Genomic DNA, 22,178 nt, shown 5'->3' with positions numbered 1-22,178 from the left:
CCGTCACTACGATGGTCACTAAGTTTTGGCGCCCACCCTATCCGTGTATTCTGTAACCTGTCTGTCACTAAGTTCACACCATAGTGACCAAATTTCTGTCTGTCACTAATCCGTCACAAATAGTGACTGATAACGGGCCGTCACTAGTTTTCCGTCACTATACGCTTGTTTTCTGGTAGTGAGAAGCCCTCCGCGGTGGCTGCGGTGGCAGCGAAGGAGGAGAAGCCCTCCATAGTGGCTGCAGTGGCTGCGGCGTCGGCGAAGGAGGAGAAGCCCTCCTGGGTTTCTTCTTCTCCCGCCTCGCCTCCAAATCTCCCGACAACCCGGCCTCGACGACCCCCACCTCTCCGCGGTGGCTGCGGCGGCGACGAAGGAGGAGAAGCCCTCCTGGGTTTCTTCTTCTTCCGCCTCGCCTCCAAATCTTCTGACAACCCGGCCTGACGACCACCACCTCTCCCTCTCCCTCTCCCTCTCTCTCTTGGCCTCTGCTAAATCAAATTCCGGAGGAAATATACCTTGGGACGCCGACGCCGAAGAGACTCGCGAACGGACAAAGGACGCGACGGGTGAAGGCAAGGAGATAAAGCCGAATAGAGGAATAGGGAATTAGCTAGGGTTTGTTTGGTTTCTCACACGTCCCCTACATGCATACGTTTCTCGACTGCATTTTTTTTAGTCAATGGAGGTGAACCTTTAGGGACCAAAATTTAGTCACCAAAAATTTTACCTCCAGCCCGCGCGAAATACTAGACTTGTGCCAACTTGGTTTTGATTTTCCGCGATCAAATATGCATTTAGTTGGTGTAGGACAATCATTCGGTAACTAACAAGGATGCGCGCAAATTTATTTCTAAGCGGATTTTCGATCCTGCCCGTAGGATGTCCAAGAATATTATATATTTCTAAGTGGATTTCCGTTCCCACGTCTGCATGCTGCGTATCCTGTCGATCCGTATATTTATTTGACAAGGAGTCAAGCACCGAGCTCGAGCTTTTAAAATTATATTATAATATTAAAAATAAAAAAGAATTTAAGTATGAAGAAAAGTTGTGGATTGAATTACTAGTGATTCCAAAGAAGTCTATTTATAAACTCTATTCGGAAATTGAAGAGACGCAATAGCTTCGAAGATATATAATGTTTCGACACCCTTTTTTTTGGGGGGGGGAGCAGCATTCTCTTTCGAAGAGTACAAATTCATCTAAAAAAGGCGCCTAACAAAAAAATATTTTAAAAATATTTAAAATAACTAAAATTTAAAAATAAAATAATATTTTTTAATTAAAACTCCAACAAATTATGCCTAAATTTAGGTCAGTTTGTTATTGTTTCTCATCCCTATATCCTTGCTAAGTACAAGCATGCCGGCTCTCTGACACCAAGAGGATTAAGTTGCCTACTAGGACTTTGACCGCCCAGCTCCTTTTCTTTTTCTTTTTTTTTGCTAAAAAAAGAGGAAAGGGGGAGGAAGGGACGAGCCCACCCCCGCATAGCAGCCCCCACCTTGCCTGGAGAATGTTCGATGCAAGCAGAAATGACCATGTGTTGGACACCCCGACCGGTTTTACTCATACTCTCCCTACCTATAGGCCTGGCTCGGATACCCCTCTGGGCTCCGGCACGAATTCTTTGTGTGAGTACGTCACACTTGGCACCACCGAGGCTACCAGCGGACTAGTAGCCCTTCCAAACCCCGTGTCCGAGCAAGAAGCATCCGGTCTCTATAATTTAATCGTCGCCCGTGGGTTTCGAACTCGGAACTACTTGGTTGTAAGTAAGGCTCCGTTCCATTGAGCTACCACCTCAGCGGCACCACCTAGCTCCTTCATCGATGGCTAAAGATCCCAAGTTTGACCATACTCTCTTTCTATATTTCTCTCTCTTATTTCAATTAGGGTTAGGGTTGATATAAGTTCGAGCTTAAATTCCGAACCAAACTTGAATAAGAGATTAGCTCACTCATGTACTCCTTTACACCCCCTATCCATATCATCTCTAATATTTATATTTACATCATTCCTTTTTAACACAAGAGATGTTAATGTTAGTGAAGCGGAAGGAAAGGACAAGGATTATCTATATTAAAAGGGTAAATGAAAAAAATAAAAGTAAAATAAAAGGGATTCTCTTACAACTACTAAGTAGTGTGTATTACATATTTTTCCCCAAAAAAATTAAAGGAATAAATCCTAAATAGTTGTCCTACTTATTTTCCAAGCTCTATGATTGGCAAAAATAGATAGACATTTTTACACCATATAAAGTACTGCAAATTATTAAAACAGGATACATATATGCAGTGGATGTTCATAACAAAAACCTTCCTAAGAATAAGATTTCAATTCGTTTTGCACTGTAACATTACATGTGAGGACTAAAATTCTCGAGCACTTCATGTTTTTAGAAAAACATAATTTATACACAACAGAGCTGCATTAAGTGGGGTTAAAGCAGCGTCATCTTGGTGCATGAATGGGTCCAATATGCCATCAAACTAGTCTGTATAATAGACGGTCTCTTGGTTAATAGAGAATTAATCTGTTGTCCACATCTAATTTATTCATCTGTCGATTAAGATTATTCTAAAAAATAATATTCTTTCAACATTAATATTTCATATCATGAAGCTCCTGTCTATCATCACAATGGTCATGCTTATATCCAATCATTTTTAATTTATATAGAAAAGCCCGAGTGCCTACAGAGACAGACAGAGAGAGAGAGAGAGAGATGGTTCTGCCACTCTGGTTTCCTCGACGGGATTGCTTTCCAACTCTTCTCCATTCAGGGCTCGTTTGGTTCGCGGGAAGTCAGTGCCGGCCCGAGCCCTAGGCGATCGAGGCGGTCGCCTAGGGCCTCGGACCAAAGGAAGGCCTCCGGCCTCCGCCTCTGGGAGAGCTCCTCGCCTCCTCCTCCAGGCTCCAGCGACCAGCGGGCAGCGACCAACGGTCCGCAACCGGCATCCAGGCCAACGGCAACGGGTACGGGACAAGACATTTCTTCTCCAGCTGCCCAAGCCCTAGCATGCCGTAGCCAACTAGCCCGTCTTCTCCATCCAACCATCCGCCTGGCACAGTGGCACCGGCACGCCACCGTCTTCAGTCTTCTTACTTCTTAAATGTTAGCCCGTAGCCACCGTCTTCTTCCTCTTCCTTCCCGGCTTCCCGTAACCCCGTTCCTCGAATCTCGAATCTCGATAACTCGGTTCTTGAGAGTTGAGACTTGACGCTGGCGTCTCTTCTCCAGGTCTCCTTCTCGTTCTCGGCCCTCCGCGGCTCCGCCTCCGCAGTCCGTCCTCGGTCCTCTCTGGCTTCTCCAGCTCCTTCCCCTGTTTCCGCGGTGAGTTCTCCTTCCCCTGTTTCCGCGGTGAGACTTGCAATTCTAGCTTTGAAGATGGAAGTAGAATGGGTTTCACTGTTTCAGAAACTTTCTTTTTAATCTATTGCCGTGATTTGCATGATATCTAAAGCCAAAATGGCCTTTTCTTCGCAACAATGGAACCTCAGGATGGAGGGTTTTCAACTGTTTCTTTCCACCTATTTTATAACTGTTTACTGTGTAATATTATTATTACATTCTGTAAGAAAACCATTAAACTCTATGCGTCTATCTTTTACATCTTAGATAAATATTCACATGCTTCGATCTTCCTATGTTCATTTGTTTCAATGAACTGAAACTTGACTGATGTGAATTTTTTGCCTCCTTGCACAAGCATGTGTATTGCCAACATTGTTTGATAATTGATTTATCTAAGTTGTTTATTTGCAGTCATAACCATTGCAGACAATAAATTGTAGTCAGAATTTTCTTTTGAAAAAAAAAACACACTAATTGTTAGATTAAATAAGATATTATTTTAAAAACTCCTTCTGAGGCCTTAAACTACCACAAGGAATCATGGGCAGCGATCTCCCTACCACCTATCAAAAAGAACTCACTCAAAAAGCTAGACGGATTATTTTTAAATAAATTTTTAAAATATTTTGCACTTATTAAAATTTATTATTATTATTATTATTATTATTATTATTTAAAAAAAAGGCCTCTCTTAGAAAGTTCGCCTTAGGCCTCCAAATGCATTGGGCCGCCCCTGCGGGAAGTATTTTCCCTTCTAGGAATATGATTCCTGGGAATCATATTCCTAGGAAGAGGATACCTAGGAAAGTATTTTTGGCATGTTTGGTTAACCATGGGAAAGTGACAAATTTCCAAAGTGCTTATGTTTGGTTGACCATCCACTTTCCTAGGAAAGTTATGTATAATTCCTATTATGCCCTTAATAAAAATTAGTTTTTTAATGCCTCTTTAATGCTTCTTTAATGTTGAAGGGTCTTTTTGGGAAAAAATAAAAAAGGAGTGATTCCCACCTCATGGGAAAGTAACTTTCCCATGTTTCTCATGGGAAAGACTTTCCCATGAAATGTGGGAATCATATTCCCATGGAAATATAACTTTCCCATCTCTCTCCTTTGAAAACTCCAACCAAACAAGAGGCATTTCATTACTTTTTCGTTGACCACACTTTCCCCCCTCCTTTTCTTGCGAACCAAACGAGCCCTCAATGCCAAACGAGCCAAAACAGAAGGCTCCCTCGTAAGTTCACGGATGCTGCCAATTAATTAGAAACAATGGGACCCATGGATACCTTCTAGTGACCAAAACACCCTTTATATTTATTATATATAAGAGAATTGATATGGCAAAGTGGCATGCATCATCAGTTTTTTGACGCCTGAAGTAGAGCAATATTAGAAGCTGTGTTGTTCTGTAAGCAGGAGGTGATACGGCCAAGTAGGATTTTTTAGGTCTTCCTTTGAGTGACAAAAAAAAAAAAAATCCCCAAATAGATGTGGATGCCCCTCTTGGAGAAGATACACTCAAAATTGGCCTTTGTGAAAAGGAATGTTTCTCTCCTTGGGAGGTAGACTCACATTGATAAACTCTTTTCACACTGCTCTGCCTTCCTATTACATATCGGTTTAAATTGCCAAAATGGTTTCTGAATAGAATTGATAAAATGATGCATGCTTTTCTTTGGAAGTAAAGGATATGGTTAGTGGATTTCATTGCTTGCTTGATAGAAATGTTGTCTGTAGATCTAAAAAACAAAAAAGATTGAGGATTAAAAATATTGAGCAAATGAATTTTGCACTCCTTGCCAAATAGGCTTGAAAATTCACTTTGGGATCTGTGTCTCCACGGTGGAAATAGATCAAAAGAGCTTACTATATTAGAAAGAAATCTGGAATGAGAGTCGAAAAAATCGCAAAAAGTTTTGGAAGGATATAAGTAAACATCCATAAGCTTCTTACAAAAAGTTATTTTAGTTTTTTGAAAAAATTAAAATAGCTTTTCAAAAATTTAATCAAACGTTTTTAATTTATGTAAAAATACTTTTAGAATGTCAGAAAGTACTTTTTCGCCCTTCAAAATTTTTTTTCAAATGAAGTCTTATTCTTTCTATGTGCATTAAAGATACAACCCTAACCCGAAAAGAAAAGACCTCCATAACTACCACGTGGATAGGATGAGGCATCGTGTGTGTCGAGATTGAAATAAAAAGCCCACTTAAATATCATCGCTACGGATATTATGTTACTTCCATGGGGCTCACGGGATTGTTACCAGAGTCTAATGGCGGAGGATGTTTTAGTACGTGGTTAGAAACAATCGAGTGTAGAGGTGGCTTGGGGAAACCTCCTTCCCTTATTCACTCCCAACACCAAATGCACCGGCTCTCATGATACGCCAAAATGACGCCCCTCTATGAATTTGTGAGGTCTATGGTGAAACCTAGAAAGAGACAAGAAAGAGCGTAGAATTGGATGTGTTATTGGTCTGGGTGTGTGAAGTAATTTCATGTCCCACTTTGGCTTTTGGCTCCAGTCGAAAAATGTGAAATTAAATGCTCTCTTGAATTAAAATATTATTCCCGCATGGAATTACATGCTAGTCGGATATGTGGTGGATAGAAGGAAGGATTATTTGGTGAAGAGCCTCTATTTCAGTCTACAGTAGAATAAAATAAAAAATATAGAATTGGACTTTTTTTTTATAAACTTTTTTTTATAAATATTTTTTTAAAAATTTAAATTTATGTGAATACCTTCTTAAAATTTATATTTATTTCTATATTTTTACAAAATATTGTTTTTACACAAATATTCCTAATATAACGGTTCTTCTAATACGATTAATAAAAATATATTTATTTTAATAAAAAATAAAATAAAATTTTAAAATTAGTATTTTATCTTCTATCTCAATCATTTTATATAGGTTTTTTTTTTACACATCCACCTATTAAGGATATTTCAGTTATTTTATTTTGAATCTGCTAATATACGGTGTCAGATGGCGTGAGACTCACATGGGCAAAAATAAAAATTAAAATAAAATAAAATAAAAATATTAATTTTGTGATGATATTTATGTAAAATTTAATATTTAGAAAGATATTCGTAAAAAAAAAATATTGACGTGGGCAGATATACCTTCCATGGGCCCCGCCAAATTGTTACTGGTTTACATGACGAGGGAGGGTGAAAACCGGGCGCAGAGGTGACTTCCTGAAACCTCCTTGTCCTGTTCACCCCGTGCGACACCAAACGCACCGATCTCCTAGATGCCAAAATGATGAGTTTGTGGGGCCCACGGTGGCATAAAGAAAGAGTGTAGATTTTTTCTTTTTTTTTTTTTGCGGGCGTGTGAAGTATTTTGTGATCCCGATTCCGCTACCGGTTCCGGTTTCACGTTTCAGAAAAAGGTGGGATTAAACGCTCCCTTGAATTAAGTACTGTTTCCTTGTGGAATTAAATACTGTTTGGATATATCGTTGATGGAGAGAGAGTATATGGACATACGGCCGATGAAGAGTTCTGCTAATAAAGAGCATCTCTTTATATATAAATATATATATAGACTCAAGCTGCCTGCAAGTGAAGTCGGTCCCACCGGCCAACCCATCTGCCTTCTTTTCTGCCCTCAAATCCGCTTCCAATCCTTCTCTCTCAAAAACCCCTTCCTAAACCCTTCTCTTCGGCTCCTCGTCCTCCTCGTGGAATCATCCATGGCAAAGATCTCGCCTTTCTCTATCCTTCTGATGTTTCTACTCTTGATAGGTCTTATGGGCGTGGCGGAGCTCGCGGCGACCGGGGGCGGATCGATCCACGAGCTCCTCCGGGAGCACGGCCTTCCGGCCGGCCTCCTTCCGAAGGCGGTCGAGTCGTTCGACCTGGACCGGGACTCCGGTCTCCTTGAGGTCCGGCTCGAGCGGCCCTGCTATGCGGTTTACGACGGGCTGGCCTACTTCGACCGGGTGGTCCGGGGGAACCTCAGCCACGGCGCGCTCCGGGGAGTGGAGGGCTTCTCCCAGGAGGAGCTCTTCCTCTGGCTCCCCGTCAAGGGGATTCTCGTCTCCGATCCGTCGTCCGGCATCATCCTCATCGACATCGTCCTCGCCCACAAACAGTTGTCCCTCTCGCTCTTCGAGGAGCCGCCGGACTGCCAGCCGGCGGTGCGGCAGGTCATCGGGGAAGGTGAGGGGCCAAAAAAGATGCGATTTTGATGGTTCTTCCGTTTCAAATCTGTCTCATTTGCGTTTCGACTGTGTTTATTGCTTTGTCTTTCTGACTCCCCGGGTAGATTGCATTTACTTTGGGCTCTGTATGATTTTAATGTCTTTAATTAGGATTTCTGGCTCATTTTACATTTAAATTACTATTGGATCTGTGTGTTTTATTGTTTCAATTTTTGTCCTTCTACCATTGGAGGGATCTTTTGTAGTCTTCAAACATTAGTAGATCTACTACCACCATGATCTGTTGTATGTAGTGTTAGCTCTGTTTGTTTCTTGTCGATTTAACATCAACACTACAGCCTTCATGCTTTCTTCCTTTTTGCCCCTAAGAGAGGTTTCTGCCCTCTTAAATTCGTGTTTATTGGTATAAATAATTCTATTGAATCTAAATTTGAAGTTTGATTAAATTTTCTTTAGATTCTATGTTGTTTCTCTACGATTTCTATCAACAGTCTGATTACTTTTCCTTAATGTTGGCTCTTTTTTTTTCAACAGTTTTTTCCAGTTTAATTTTTCGAATAACAAAAATCTATTTATTTCAACTTAGGAGCTTTTCTTTTAACAAATTACACTCTAATGTTTTGGAGAAGAATTATAGTTTTTCAGTCTTTGCCCAGTTGAAACTGGGGTACAATTCTGTCTGTAGACGATGACTTGTTTTTTTCTCTTAGGCATTATTCTCCGTCTTTAATGTGCAATAACACTACTACTCTGCAATTCTCTGTTCAAACTAATTTGGCTTTTGTTGAATTTGACTAACCATTTTTTCTTTCTTTTTTCCTTTATTCTAGTGCTCTCCACTTGAAATTGGCTACGCCATGGAAGTTCCTTTCACATATATTTTCTTTCCTCCAAGTAAATTACAACATAGATTCTTCTGCTTTGGTTCCCAGTTCAGTTTTATTTGGGCATGCTCTTAGAGACCTTTTTATCTTGGTTGCTTGACCTTTACCCTTTATTTCTTTTCAGCTGAAATAGTGATCTAGTCTTTTTCTCTGGATCAATGTCTTCTGTTTCACCCTTTTTTTTATTGTAGCTATGTACTACATTAGCAAGCTGTTCCGCGCTTGCTGTCTCTCTGTTTTAACTAACTCGAGATGATCTGTGTCTATTTTGCAGGGCTTTTTGGCAGAAAGGTTGGATTGCAAGGTCGGAGAGAGATATAGAAGAGAAGCACCGGAGTTTTCTTTCTTGCCTCTACCCTTCTTCTCCCTATAACTGAAGTTAATGGAGTGATGTGAAAATGGGAATGGAATGTCTGATAGACTGCGTCTCTCCTTCACCTCTCCATAGTCCATAGTCGTCATGTGTGGCATGCTACATGTGTGTCATGGTGTCTAATATGCTTTGGGACTATATTAGACCAATGAAGTTTTGAGATGAATGGTGTGGTGTGTTAAGCTTAGTTCCTTGTATATATACACCTCTACATTTACATTTGTCATGGTTTTGTGATGGCTGGTGATGGGATAATTTGAGTCGGTTTTGGATGGTCTCTTAGTGCGCTGACATTCATTTATGATGCATTTGTTATTGTTTATTGAATTTTGTCATGTCGGTGAGGAGGCATTAGAACCATCCGCCATGTATTTGAGGGTATAGGTCTCTTACTTCTTCCATGGGCAGTAACAAGGGATTAGTTCATATCAATTACAATTGGACATAATTTTTTAATTTTTTCATACTATGTATGTTCTTATTATCTCCAGTCATAAGTACTAGTAGATGTGACTTAAACAATGATATCATTTTGTTCAATGCCTTATAAACTTATCAGCATAGCATCTTCAAGGCAATTTTGATATGCAGGTCTGATCATCTGAGCTATTAGATGTAATCTGTTACTTCTAGATGGTGAAATGTCATACATTATTTCATAATATTTTAATTGTGCAATTTTTGACCAGTGTATAAGATAGGGCTTTTGCAATTATATAATTTTTTGTATTTAAGTAGTTTAGAGATGGTAGATCACATTGATATCTTTGCTTCTCTTTGGAGCAAACATTTTCTGAAAAATATCTTTTCAGGTAAAGAATCTTTTTTTTTTTTTCATGAGTAAGGTAAAATATCTGTTGGCCTTACCAAACTCTTTCCTTTTTAATAGTACTCTCTTATAAGATGATCAATTAATAGTTTCTTATGAAATAATCACCTGAAAACTAAAAGAAAAAGCTCTCTTCTGAAGAAAATTCCAACTCTCTAACTTGTTCTTGAAATCTGCAGCCCCCCTTTTTTTTTCTCATCTCTAGTCCTTGTTAGATCTTCCTCAACGATTCCAACATAGCTAATCTGTATTTTTCTCTTGCTTTTAAGAACTCAAGCATATCCTTGAAAGAGCTGATCAAGAAAGGATAAAGTTCTTCTATCAATTAAAAACATACTTACAAACTAAACTAAATATGTATTTATATTTTATTTTATTCTTTTATATTAACATATTGAAATGGCTATTTCTTGTAAGACTTTTCCCATTGTAAAAGAGAAAATGTTAAAAGTTTTTTAAGTTGCCGCTATCAGCTAACAGTGCCACAATTCACATTATGCGGCAAGCATGGCTTTCTTTTTCTTTTTGTTTGTTGTTTATTTTGTATGTATGTGTATAATGACATGAGACAAACTACTATTACCTTAGAACTGCAGATGATGATGATGATGCATGTTGAATTTTCATTTGAATTTCTTCCTATGTGATGTGAGTGGCTGCGACCAATTGCAGGAAAAAGGAAAAAGTAGATCTGAAATTTCCACATTAACATTACGTCTTTGGAGTAAAATAATTACTTGCTGCACCCAGCCACATTTGATTTGATAAGGCTGTGCAGACCAATTTCATTTCTGCAGAGTTGTGCCTACAAGGGAAGCAAAGTAGACCTCACACATTAAACCTTTTTGAGACAGGCCACATTGAACTTTTTTTGATGTCTTTGATATCTGATACTACTTCTACTGTCATGCATACATGATGCTCAAGTGGTGCATATGCACATTTCACATACTACAATACATAATGCAGCTAATGTCGCATAATCCAATGAGCATGTACGCAATTAAGCACCAGCCTTCAAACCGGTCGAATTGACCGGTCCGAATTCCACCCGAACTGGTTCAGCATTGAACCAGGGCCCCAGGCCCATGCCAACCCTTAAACAAGACGTTGGACGGTTATCGATCAAGTTTCGGTTCAAAATGCCCGGGGATTCCGTATGCGACCACAACCCCCTCGGTGGCGTACACCTCTGGCTCGGCGATCGCCGCCGTTCCAGTGCTCCCGCCGACGATGATCCTAATCTCCCCGTCGTTGGCTACCGTCCGCACGTCCTGCCCCACGCACGTAGCAGACCAGTCCGTGCACGCGGACCAACTTCAACTGCCACGTGGCGCTTTCGCTCGTACCAACAGCGCGGGCGACCCGACGTGATCGAGGCCCCGTGCGAACACCGTAACGTGGTCCTGCACCAGCGACGTGCGGGGCACCGTGTCGGAACCGCGCGAACCCCACGGGGAAGGGCAGGTATCCAAGGGCAGGTAACGTCCCTCGCCCGTTGCCTTCCTATGTTGGATGGATTCATTGTTGCATATATATATATATATATATATATATATATATATATATATATATATATATATATATATATATATATATATATATATATATATATATATATATATATATAAATATATATATATATATATATTTTATTTTTTTTTCGGGGGTGCATCCATTGCTCACAACTAATTTTGCAGGGCACAGCCAACAAAATCAAGAGAAACAAAATGATGCAGTGGTGAAAAAATCTCTTCAAAATTATTGGCAGCATATGAGGCAACTCAGTGAACAGCCCTTTTTGTCTCTTGGTACACATGCACGGTCTGAAAAGCATCACACTTCCTCACCAGCTATCGGATATCATCTAGACGTGGATGTTCTGCCTCTCCTCTGTTCCTTCTTTAGTAGTCAACTAATCACCACGGCTGAATTCCTTTTAAAGATGATGCTTCCAGCTCCTAATATCTATTTTGCGTAGGAGATTTTCTCCTATGCTGCCCTAAGCTTCATCCCAACAGCTCATGGGAGATTCCTAAAAACATGAACACACATACAGACAATTACATCCCATATCGTCGCCAAAGCAATGGCCGATTTTAGTATTCTTAACATCATCAAGATTTGGCATGAAGCTTTGATGAGCAAGGCGGCCATTAAAGTGGTGCTTCATGCAGACAACCTTTGGAGCATTATAATTAGGTAGAAATATAGTTTGCAAGTAAGTTGGCGTGCTTATATGCTCACACGACGGTGTTCACCAATTTGGTGAGCCATATGTTATCTATAAAGGATCGATTGCAGTGGATGGTTGTCTCTGGAGATAGTGCGACGTTAATGAACATGGATATGGTGAGAAATAAGCTAAAAATGAATTTTTTGATTACTATTTCAGTTGGCTAGGACGTGACTAAAGTACATCAACTTTTCCTTCCAGAGGTGGTATTGATGCACTCGAGCCGGAAGGACGCGCAGTGTTGAGGTACTGGTCTCTGTCTTAGAGCCAAAGTTCAAAGTATCTACAGGTCACTTCTCATAGATAAAGTCAACATTGAAAATGATTACACTTGGATTTGGCATTTGGATGCCCATCGTATAGAGATAGGAGTCGGGGAAAGTTGCCATGTAATGCCGTGCTTATAGAAGGGGGGGCTTAGGCCAAGCCTGTCGTAGCCGAAGCATAAGTGCCATGGATGCCATCAACCTGCTACCGTATGGCACTTGTCTTGTTTGAGCCATGAATTAGCCTCATTGGATAACTACAACTCTTAGTTAGCCACAGTGTTAAGATGTTAAGTTGAGATGTTGTATGCAGTCATTTATTGCCTATATTTTACAGCTACTATGGGATGCAAGGAACAGTCAACTATTTCCAGGTGAAGTGGTGAGCCCAGCTAGTATCATTACGAAAGTTCAACATTTGGTTGACGAACATGACAGTTTCCTTGAGCTACAACAAATAAATGCATTATACCATCATCCTCTTCCATTATTTGTTGGTCTTTCCCTCAACTGGATTAAATTGAATTCTAATAGCTCTTATAAGGTAGGTGGTGTGTTGGTATTGGTTTCGGTCATCCAAGATAGCAAATGGACCTGTAATGGTTGATGAGGCTGTACCCATATTCTCGGAGAATTCGGTGCCTTAAATGAGTTGTAGGGGGCATGGGAAGGATTGAAGTACATGGAACGAAAGAGGCCAATATATGGGTAGAAGGTGACCACTCGGCAACAGCTATTTTATACCTTAATCAAAGGCCTGATCATGACCATCCATGTATCTTAGCCATAGCTGCTTGTAGAAAAGAGTTTCCAGATTCTTAAACAGTGCACTTAAAATGAGAGGCAAATCATGTAACTGGTTACTTGGCTAATATTGCTACTGATTTAGAGTAGATATGAGTTTGGTCCAACGAATATCCTACCTATGCCATAGTTGATGTTCACAGCATTGCTTATACCATACTTTCATCCAAAAAAAAAATCTCTGTGCCCAGTGCCTGCACCACATGGCCAAAAGTACCAAGCATCAATGGCCATCTTTGGGTCGCAGATCGCATAGGGACATGATTTCAACCCTTGAATTGGTGGAACACACTGCTAGCACCATGTATCATGATGGTGACTGTGGAGGAAAGCATCATGGTGGGAGATCGGGATGCTTAATGTTGATGGAGCAATGGTCTATCTCAGTGTTCTTGATATTCTAATATATGAGAATGTAGTATGGAGATGTAGGACCTAGTTTATTGGCTATTTGAGTATCTTAATAGAAGGACATAATAACTAGATTATTACTTTATTTCTCTCATCCTAGTTGAATTCTGATTTAAACATATCTATATAAGTTAGAGAGTTGTTTGCCCCATCGTCGGACGATAAAAAGTAGGAGAGAAAGGTGAAGAGCCTGCCTAGGGTTTTTCACTGCATAAAGACTGTTTTTGATGAGAAGTTACCTATAGGCATGGTGAGATTAGAAGGTACGCACTTATTTTTTTCCTCTCTAGATTAGTAAATGTTGTATTTTTAGTTTCTAATTTGCCGATCCAATAATTTTACATATGTACTCAAAGCAAGATAATACTAGGAAGATTAAAATCGAATTTTATTCAAAATGTTTTAATAGATGAAACTTAATTTCACCACTCGATCTCTTCATGATTGATGAAACTCTGAAACAATTTAGAGCTTTTATTGTTCTCAGAGCTCATAGGATATTGGAAATCATCGAAAAGGTGACTATTGATATCTAAAAATGTTAAACTGATCACGCTACTTTTAAATTTTTTGCTCCTATTTCAGATCTTAATGGAGGCCACAGGTCTCCATATCAATAATTCCAGGGGACCAATGCGAAGGTGCTTCAATAAATAAACTCCAATGGACAATAAAGAACTGTAAGAGTGATATTATTAACAATGGAGCCTACATGGTGAACCAAGTTTACTGGTGCTTTTGGAAGCAGGGCTACCTCCTGTTCCCCGGTCCTCCCCTTTTTCTCGCCATGACTCCTCTCCCTCCTCTCAACTACTGCATATCCACCCATATTTTTCAGATCTGGGAAGTCGATCGCTTGCACTTGCCGTAATGGTTCAATGTGCTTCTCCTGTAAGGGGGTGGGTTTGGCTGGGTCTTTACCCAGCTTGAATCCGATACCCAATTACTTTTCAGCTCTACGACTCGATTTACACGTAGGGTGCATTTGAATGTTGTACAGAATTATGATTTTTCCCATAGTTTCTTAAAGTTAAGCTCAGGTTACAAAGTTCAAACACTATGAATTGTAATTCGAAACCTCCAAGCCCAGTGAAAACATTATTAAGCCTGAAATTGATGTGCCAAACTGAAAGTAACGAGTCTCTTATAGCCAACTCCTGGCTAAATAACCTGAATCCCAGAAATCATTGAAACGACTATTTCTTAATTTTTATAATGTCATAGATGTTGGTATAAAGCTTTCTTATATTCAAGCATCAAAACCTGATCGATGTGAGAGGAGCTACTAGAAAAGGAGACCCAACTGTGCAATAAATTCAGTCCAGATTTTGGATATGCACCATAGAAATCTAGATCTGCTGCTTGCAAACCAGAGGTGTGACAAATGGGATTATCCTCAGTTCACAAATCCAAACATGGGAGCTCTGTATTACTGAATTTATCCCTCTAACGTAGCTTTCTAAAAATCCTGTGATGGACTAACAGAATCAATTTTCTTCTTAGGGGGAAACAAAGAATAAATTAAGAGATGAGATATCTAGTGCATTTGGGCTTCCTGAATTGGCCAATCATTACTTTGAAGTTTAATTTCCCAGCTCCCTGTGACTGCACCCAATCATCAGCGCAAAACTTGGACATAGAATATGAAATTATTGTACGTGGGCCAATATTTCAGCTATACAGCACCTAATGCTTTTATTGCTGTGCCAGCTTCCAACAAGCAATTCATGCTCCATTGCCTGATACCCAGTAGGCCATGGATCAATCTGACAAATATTAAGAAAATGGAGAGGGGGGGTGGGATGTGGAGGAGAAAAAGACACTGCTCTTATTTTTGAGAAAAAACATTCATGTATAAAGAGTCTAGTGCAAATATTTATATGCTCAGGTTTTTCATCGATCAGCAGTTTCCATCAACGCTTTGTTTGCAAGGTAATGATAGTTTGGTGAAGAATCATCAGTAGGTCCCTGTGCCTTTAAAGCAAATTCACCTCGACTGTTTCCTGATTCATAATAGTTCAGATTATTGTGCCATGATTCATTCTGGCTACAGATAACCCAGCAGCAAAAAAAAATCTCTCAATGGTAAAACTATTAAGGGAAGGGAAAAAACATTCATATATAAAGAGACTAGCGCAAATATTAATATGCTAGGGTTTGTCATCAATCAGCAGTAATATTCATGTATAAAGAGTCTCCGCATATAAGCAAAGGGAAAGGAACAGTGAATACAATATCAGAACAGGAAGAGTAGGTAGATGCAAGCTCTCAGTGAAAACCTTCAGTTATGTCAAACTCCTAAAGAGAAGGGGAATTCATAATTAATTCTACCAAGATCTCAGGCTTCCAATTAACAAAGTGATTGGGCGTCCACCCAAGCCACCTTCATAGATATCAGTAACATAGTGAATTCTAAAACCATTTCAAGAACCATTGCTTCTCACTGATAGAATACCTTCCTAATTGTTGTGGCCAGGAAAGACCAATCAAAAATCTCATTCTTAATGAGAAGAGGGACCTTGGACACAATCAAAGTTCTGGATAGCACAACTTGACAAACAAATTTCCATGGAGGAACTCTGCTTGTTGGAATTATTCACAAAACAAACAATGTTATTTAGCAATCATGTAAATAATTATATATCTGAAACATTTATCTATTTATTCCTCAGATCACCAATGCATCAAGCTAACCCACAACAACTCATGCAATACTGTCGCTTCCATAACCTGCCAATGTCGAAGAAAAGAAATGGGTAATTACCCACCATCAAAACAATATGTACATTCACAATGATTAACTTTATCTGAGCAGCCACAACTCAAATTCATAAATAAGCATAAGAGCCTTCCACCATAGAGGGTTGAGCCCTTAATGTTGAACTTCTCATTGTAGAGTTCCTTCGCCTCATTTAAACTATTTGTGTTACGACGAATTCATTGTCCCGACCATTCTCCCTTGCAGTTCTACCTCTTCGTTTTGGTTCTACAACCCAGAAAGACTACTCATCTACTTCTGATCCTAGAATTTGAATCTATAAACTGCTTTGAATTTGAATTACCATTACATCTCTTATCAAACAAATTTACTCAAATCATTTCTTGCATGTCTTTTCAGTTTAGACATTCTTTTCTAACTGCTGAAAGAATTAGAAGGGTTAAAAAACACGAGCAGCAAATGATATAAGCCAATCCAACAACATTGTACAGAACTACCTCCCACAAAATAATTTGAATCCAAAGCACAGGACCAGGCCCTACCAAGAACTAATATCGAGTGATATATCTTTGAAGTGTTTCCCTTATTCCTAATTACAATCTTCACGTCCTATTGGTTCACCTCCTCAGCAGAGGGGCATTTCTCATAGAAACAACAAGCAAAAGTCCATAAAAATATTGCAAGATTTATTAAAAAACGAACAATCTAATGATTTGCAAATTGAGAAGCAATAACAATCAGGTTAAGCATACAAGCAGCAAAGTGTCTAGAAAGTACAAGGATATTGATTGAACTATAATCCAAAACTTACAAATTTTACTGGAGAAAAACCTTCCAACCACCCCTAAAGTTTTGCTCCTCAAAGAAGCTAGGGGTTAAATCCTGAGTATTGCTAAAAATAAAAAAGGAAAACCTTCCAAGCAAAATATATACATCAAAACACAACAAAATGTGCCAGGCAATTTCATCAATTCGTACCTGCAATCTACAAAGAATCAATTTGCAACTTGCTTAAACACGTCTCAAGAAAGCTCTGCCAACCACTCCATGACCTTCGAATCCAGCATGCACTCACAAGACCTCTGAAGTAGCCAGTCATCCTCCTCATTATTTGAACAGGCCATAAACTCACCCAACTCAAATCTTGAGTCCCACAGGAAAACCTTCAGGCGTGAAGCCTTCTCCAGGACCAAATCTGTGATACCAGAATTCTCATACCCAGAAATGTCAAGGTGCTCCAGCTCCTTCAACTCATCTAGAAAAGTAATTATGGCCTGCCTTGAGATGGCAGAATTCGTTATCTCAAGTTTCCGGAGGTCTGGGAGAGATTTGCAGATGATGGATGCTTTCTCTTCATCCACATTCTCAGCAAACACGTTCAGCTCAGTGAAGTATTTACAGCACTTGTTGACATGTTGAAGCACTTCGCGGTTGATGACACTCTCGTCCACGGCCATGCCCTTGAGAAACTCAAGTTTGCTGACAGCCTCACAGAATCTATGCTCCATTACATGCGGATTTGGGAGGCTGAAATAAGTCAACTCTGGACACCTGAAAATTCCAAAAAACACATACAGAATATATGTTGAATTCCAAACATCTATGCTTCCCAAACAAGATATACCAACATTTCCCATATTCCATAATAAGTGAAAAAAATGGCAGGTTCCGAAAAAACCTACACAGAAACCAAACAAATTGGCATTTTGTTTTTACAATGTAAAGAAAGAAAACATATTCTTATTCAATCTCACCTTTAGGCAAAATTCCCGGGATCTCATGGTTACAAAGAATGGTCCAATGGAAGAGAAGAGAAACAAAGGCCTAGATGCTCTCCGGAGATAAGACCATAAAATCCAAGTCTAGTTTTAATCCTCATAAAAATATTCCACAACCCCTAAAGAAAGATTAAGTCATTCAACAACAATAAATTCAAAGCAAGATAAAATGATGGCTTTCCAAATCTCATCACAGGAAGAAAACAAAACCCTAGGAAAATCTCAAAAATTACCACGAAGAACCATAAAAGCGATTTTTTCCCAAGAACACCAGCGGCAAAACGGCAAGCCCAAACAAAATTGGGCAAAAATCGAAGAGAATGCAGAAACCCTAACTGCAAATTACACGTTAAATGGATCACCTTTCGGAGACGTCGAGGAGATCGATATCGTCAGCGAAGTCAGGGAAATAGATGGAGTCGAGGTGCTCGTGGGCGCGGGTGATGGAGAAATCGAGGAGGTCGGCGAAGTCGAGGATCTCGTTGCGGCGGAAGAAGAGGCGGAGGCAGATGGACTCCCAGTCGCGGAAGTCGAGGTTCCGCCAGCAGACGGGGTCAAGTGAGGCGACGCGCCAAGATGAACAGACGAAGGGGACGCCGGCGATGAGGTCCGCCACCCCCATCCTCTCGAAGATCGCCACCAGAAGGTCACGGTTCAGGTCCTCCCACCTTCCGCCGATGCCGGCGGCGGAGGCGGTGCTGCTCTCTCCGGCGGCTCCGCCGTAAGCGGCTGCCATGCATCCTAGGGTGTTCGGGATTGTGAAAGAAAAGGTCGGTTTCGTTGGCCGTCAGTGTTACATAACGGTGGGTGAACAAAAAGAGTTCGGGTTGTATCTTTCAAGCAAAAGAATGATTGATCTTTGTTCTAAACGTAGACCGTAGGATGGTGTTATACACAGATCGCAAAGCATTTGAACTCCGTATTTCTCCCTCTCACAACGGTGGATCCAACGGTGGATCCGCTCGAAGGAAGGTGAATTCTTATTTCACTCGAAATATACAACCTGGTTCCGAACCCAAATCTACGGATGACAATTGGTCGGGTGAGGTCAGATTAAACATGGTCTAAATAACAGCCCGATATAGCAGTCGTTATATACCCCATACGATTGTTTTTGTCAATAAAATACTTTTTTTCAATTTCATTTTTTTTAAAAAGATTTTTCAATCTAAAAATAAATTTGTAATTTATTGAACAATGACTAGATGATCGTTCGTCATCTAAATCTGCCGATCACTCTTTTCCATTATCGCACCGTGATAATGTTTTTAATAATAAATATTTCAAATCATGCCAAATGAGGTAAATATCAACTGCTATTAGCCAGTTAATCAGAGGAGGGCCATCACAATTCTTATATTTAAAATTCACATATTTTAATAGAGAGTAATAGAAGATCATATCTAGGGTTAAGGTGCATAGATCTTTATATATATATATATATATATATATATATATATATATATATATATATATATATATATATATATATATATATATATATATATATATATATATATATATATATATATATATTTGAATCAAACCCTAATTAACCTATCGCTGACTAAATTATTACTAGTTTAGAAAATTGGTTTGGATTTTAAGAACTTTCCTAACTTGCTCCCTCGTGCAAACAAAGAATGTGGATTCCTTCGCACCCATCAAGCATCAAATCATCTATACTTTACTTTGAGAACTGTGTAAGTGAATAAATAATGAAATTTAGAGTGTGAAGAAAGATGTATCTTTCTTTTGCACGGAGGATGCAATTACAACTCTCATAGTCCAACAACTAAATAAAACCTAATTAATTATAATAGGGTTGGTCTTGCATAACTAAAATTTAATTAGTTAAAAACTTTCCCATCCAAACTCATCCATTACAAGTAAGTTCAAAGAAAATGGTTAGCTTAGATCAAATACGTAACCCTTAATCAATGGTAAGGAAATAACAACCATTATGGTAGCTTAAAAGGCCTCAAATACATTATATTGCATTATATTCAATATGGTGATAGATATTGCAGTATTACAATATATATACAATATGATAATAGTCTACGAATAATAAAATAATATTTTATTATAATCATAAAATATGTTTTGTAAACTATTTTATAATATATTATATTTTACTAGATTACAATTGCTATAATTTACAATATTGTAATATATCCAAACATACGAAGCGAATGACTGCAATTATTGCTTGGCATAGCACTATAGTTTTCCAAACAATATATATATATATATATATATATATATATATATATATATATATATATATATATATATATATATATATATATATATATATATATGATCTATACCTGTTTATCCCGGTTTGAATTAATATATATATATATATATATATATGATCTATACCTGTTTATCCCGGTTTGAATTAATATTTCTTGTGAAATTAAGTAGGTTTTAAAGCAGTAGTTATGGTCTCAAGATGCTCACCTATACAAAGGTGATCCTATCATATAGCAACGTGTGGCAAACTGAGGTTTGGGAAAGTGCATAAAAGAGTTTGCAATTTAGTTGAGCACTAATGGAAGATTGAGTTGCTGACTATTATTTGGGTTTGTTTGAAGAGTTCGACGAATATGATGGTAGCTACAACAATGAGTATGGATACTATTGTAGCTATGAAAGATATTTTGATTGAGATTATTGTGACACTCTGGCCGACTAGCTTAAGCACACTCATATATCCAATGACAATACTGAGCATTTTAAATTCTATAATTGGACCAACCACTTCATTGAGAAAGATTGCAGTGTCATTGCATATTGCTCTGATGTTGATACTGCTATTAGGTGCGTAGAAGAAGTGTTTGTGCTCTTAAGATATTTTGAAGCATAGTTTTATCTTGGGTTTTGGTGCAGCCAACTTGTTGAGCTTTTATATCTATGTTTATTAATACGTTTTTTCTGGTCATGTCTGGATAGTTAGTTGCTTTCTGTAATTAACTCTGCCATCACTTTTTTGCCATACCATCATACTTCTTTATGCATGTCAACTTCCTTTGGGTCATAATGGAAATTACAGTCGTATATATCATTTTTGGCTGAACGGATTGCAGCATAAATCAATAAATAAATAAATAAAATAGGCAAAGAATCAACTTAGAATCAAATTTGAATTATTGGTGGCAATGGTATATTTCTATTGCCTCCTCTTTCTCAAAAACAAAAAAAAAAAGTCAGATTTGAATTTCCTAATTGAAAAACAAAAATATAGAAATTATAATCTTATATGTCATTCTTTGATGAACAGATTGCAGCATAAATAAATAAAATAGATAAAAAAATTAACTGATAATCAGATTTAAGTTGGTATATTTTTATTGTCTCCACTTTCCCAACAAAAAAAATAAAAGAACAAAAGTCAGATTTGAATTCCCTAAATGAAAAAACTAACTGGTAATTATTGCGTGGGCGGCAGGATTCGAACCTGCGCGGGCAAAGCCCACATGATTTCTAGTCATGCCCGATAACCACTCCGGCACGCCCACGGTGGTAGCATTCTTCTACATACGTCTCTAATCTCCATTTTTAATAACCCTGAACATTCTCCCCCCACACTCATAAAATGCTACATAAAAATATAATAACTAACGATAGGATCTTGGATACTTATATATAACCAATAAATCTAAAAAATATCATCTGTCTAGTATTTTAAGATAAAGTTCTGGATTGTTCCATATGTGATGTTCTTCCAAGGGTTTTTCTACTAATGAAAAAATTAATTTTGCAATAAGTCATATACTTTGTAGTGCCTAATTCCACCCACCAGTTATTATCAACACCACATTCAGCTAGTATAGCATCTAAGACCATGAATATCAATTTTTTATTTTGTTCACATGACTTATGATGTCTTAGGTATTTATTTTGGAAAAGATATTTTGTTATTAGTACTACATCAATAATTGTATTTGGTTTCAGAAATAGGCCCGTACTCGATCCCGAAGGCTTCCAAAATTTCTTATATATATATATATATATATATATATATCTATATATATATATATATATATATATATATATATATATATATATATGCTACAGTAATTTACGTCAATCTGGCATCAGAGGCTAAAGAATAAGAGTACATAAAGGTAGGAGAGCGAAATCAATCTCCGTCCATAAAATCTCTTCCGAGTAGTGAGCAACAAAAGAGACGACCCAGTCTGCTGCCGAGTTTGCCTTCCGATATACATAGGCCATCTGGAACGATCTCCAGCCGGCCACCAAGCTCTGGATATCCCTGAGTAAGGCATGACCATTACCCTGTCGCCCAGCATTGCAAATTCCAG

At 38.6% G+C, this 22,178-nt stretch overlaps 2 protein-coding genes and 1 non-coding gene across 6 annotated transcripts; 1 reads left to right on the top strand and 2 right to left on the bottom strand.

Moving 5' to 3' along the window:
* Window positions 1-6,923: 6,923 nt before the first annotated feature.
* On the top strand, window positions 6,924-9,022 carry LOC103712625 (uncharacterized). Its single transcript, XM_008799192.6, has 2 exons — window positions 6,924-7,542; window positions 8,703-9,022. Exons 1-2 carry the CDS (start codon window positions 7,074-7,076, stop codon window positions 8,747-8,749), a joined length of 516 nt encoding a protein of 171 aa, XP_008797414.1. The 5' UTR covers window positions 6,924-7,073; the 3' UTR covers window positions 8,750-9,022.
* Window positions 9,023-14,996: 5,974 nt separating this feature from the next.
* Window positions 14,997-18,648, bottom strand: LOC103712626 (F-box/LRR-repeat protein At3g48880-like). Of its 4 annotated transcripts, none has more exons than XR_604961.6 (3): window positions 18,207-18,643; window positions 16,878-17,617; window positions 14,997-15,350 (listed from the first exon to the last, which is right to left on the bottom strand). XR_604961.6 is itself a non-coding variant. In XM_008799194.6 (3 exons), exons 1-2 carry the CDS (start codon window positions 18,578-18,580, stop codon window positions 17,089-17,091), a joined length of 903 nt encoding a protein of 300 aa, XP_008797416.3. In that variant the 5' UTR covers window positions 18,581-18,643; the 3' UTR covers window positions 14,997-15,350; window positions 17,045-17,088. The 4 variants fall into 4 exon arrangements, 3 of the variants coding, with proteins under 3 accessions (XP_008797416.3, XP_008797417.3, XP_026662546.3); XM_008799194.6 differs by having other exon boundaries at window positions 17,045-17,617; XM_008799195.6 differs by having other exon boundaries at window positions 14,997-15,343; window positions 17,045-17,617.
* A 2,641-nt stretch (window positions 18,649-21,289) lies between these two features.
* Window positions 21,290-21,371, bottom strand: TRNAS-AGA (transfer RNA serine (anticodon AGA)). Its single transcript has one exon. It is a non-coding gene; the product is annotated as a tRNA-Ser (tRNA).
* Window positions 21,372-22,178: the final 807 nt, after the last annotated feature.

This window comes from Phoenix dactylifera, chromosome 9 (assembly GCF_051530095.1).
Source record: "Phoenix dactylifera cultivar Ajwa chromosome 9, Ajwa_hap1_PhDact_Kaust_v1.1, whole genome shotgun sequence".
Lineage (NCBI taxonomy): Eukaryota > Viridiplantae > Streptophyta > Magnoliopsida > Arecales > Arecaceae > Phoenix > Phoenix dactylifera.
Note: the sequence above shows the minus strand (reverse complement) of the source record. Positions and strands in the feature narration are given on the sequence as shown.

Excerpts from the sequence above, each read along its gene's own strand:
- LOC103712625 (XM_008799192.6), top strand. The coding sequence starts at position 7,074 with ATGGCAAAGATCTCGCCTTTCTCTATCCTTCTGATGTTTCTACTCTTG. Across the intron at positions 7,543-8,702 it reads GCGGCAGGTCATCGGGGAAG|GGCTTTTTGGCAGAAAGGTT; the intron begins GTGAGGGGCCAA and ends TCTATTTTGCAG.
- LOC103712626 (XM_026806745.4), bottom strand. The coding sequence starts at position 18,580 with ATGGCAGCCGCTTACGGCGGAGCCGCCGGAGAGAGCAGCACCGCCTCC. Across the intron at positions 17,618-18,206 it reads CTCCTCGACGTCTCCGAAAG|GTGTCCAGAGTTGACTTATT; the intron begins GTGATCCATTTA and ends TGGAATTTTCAG.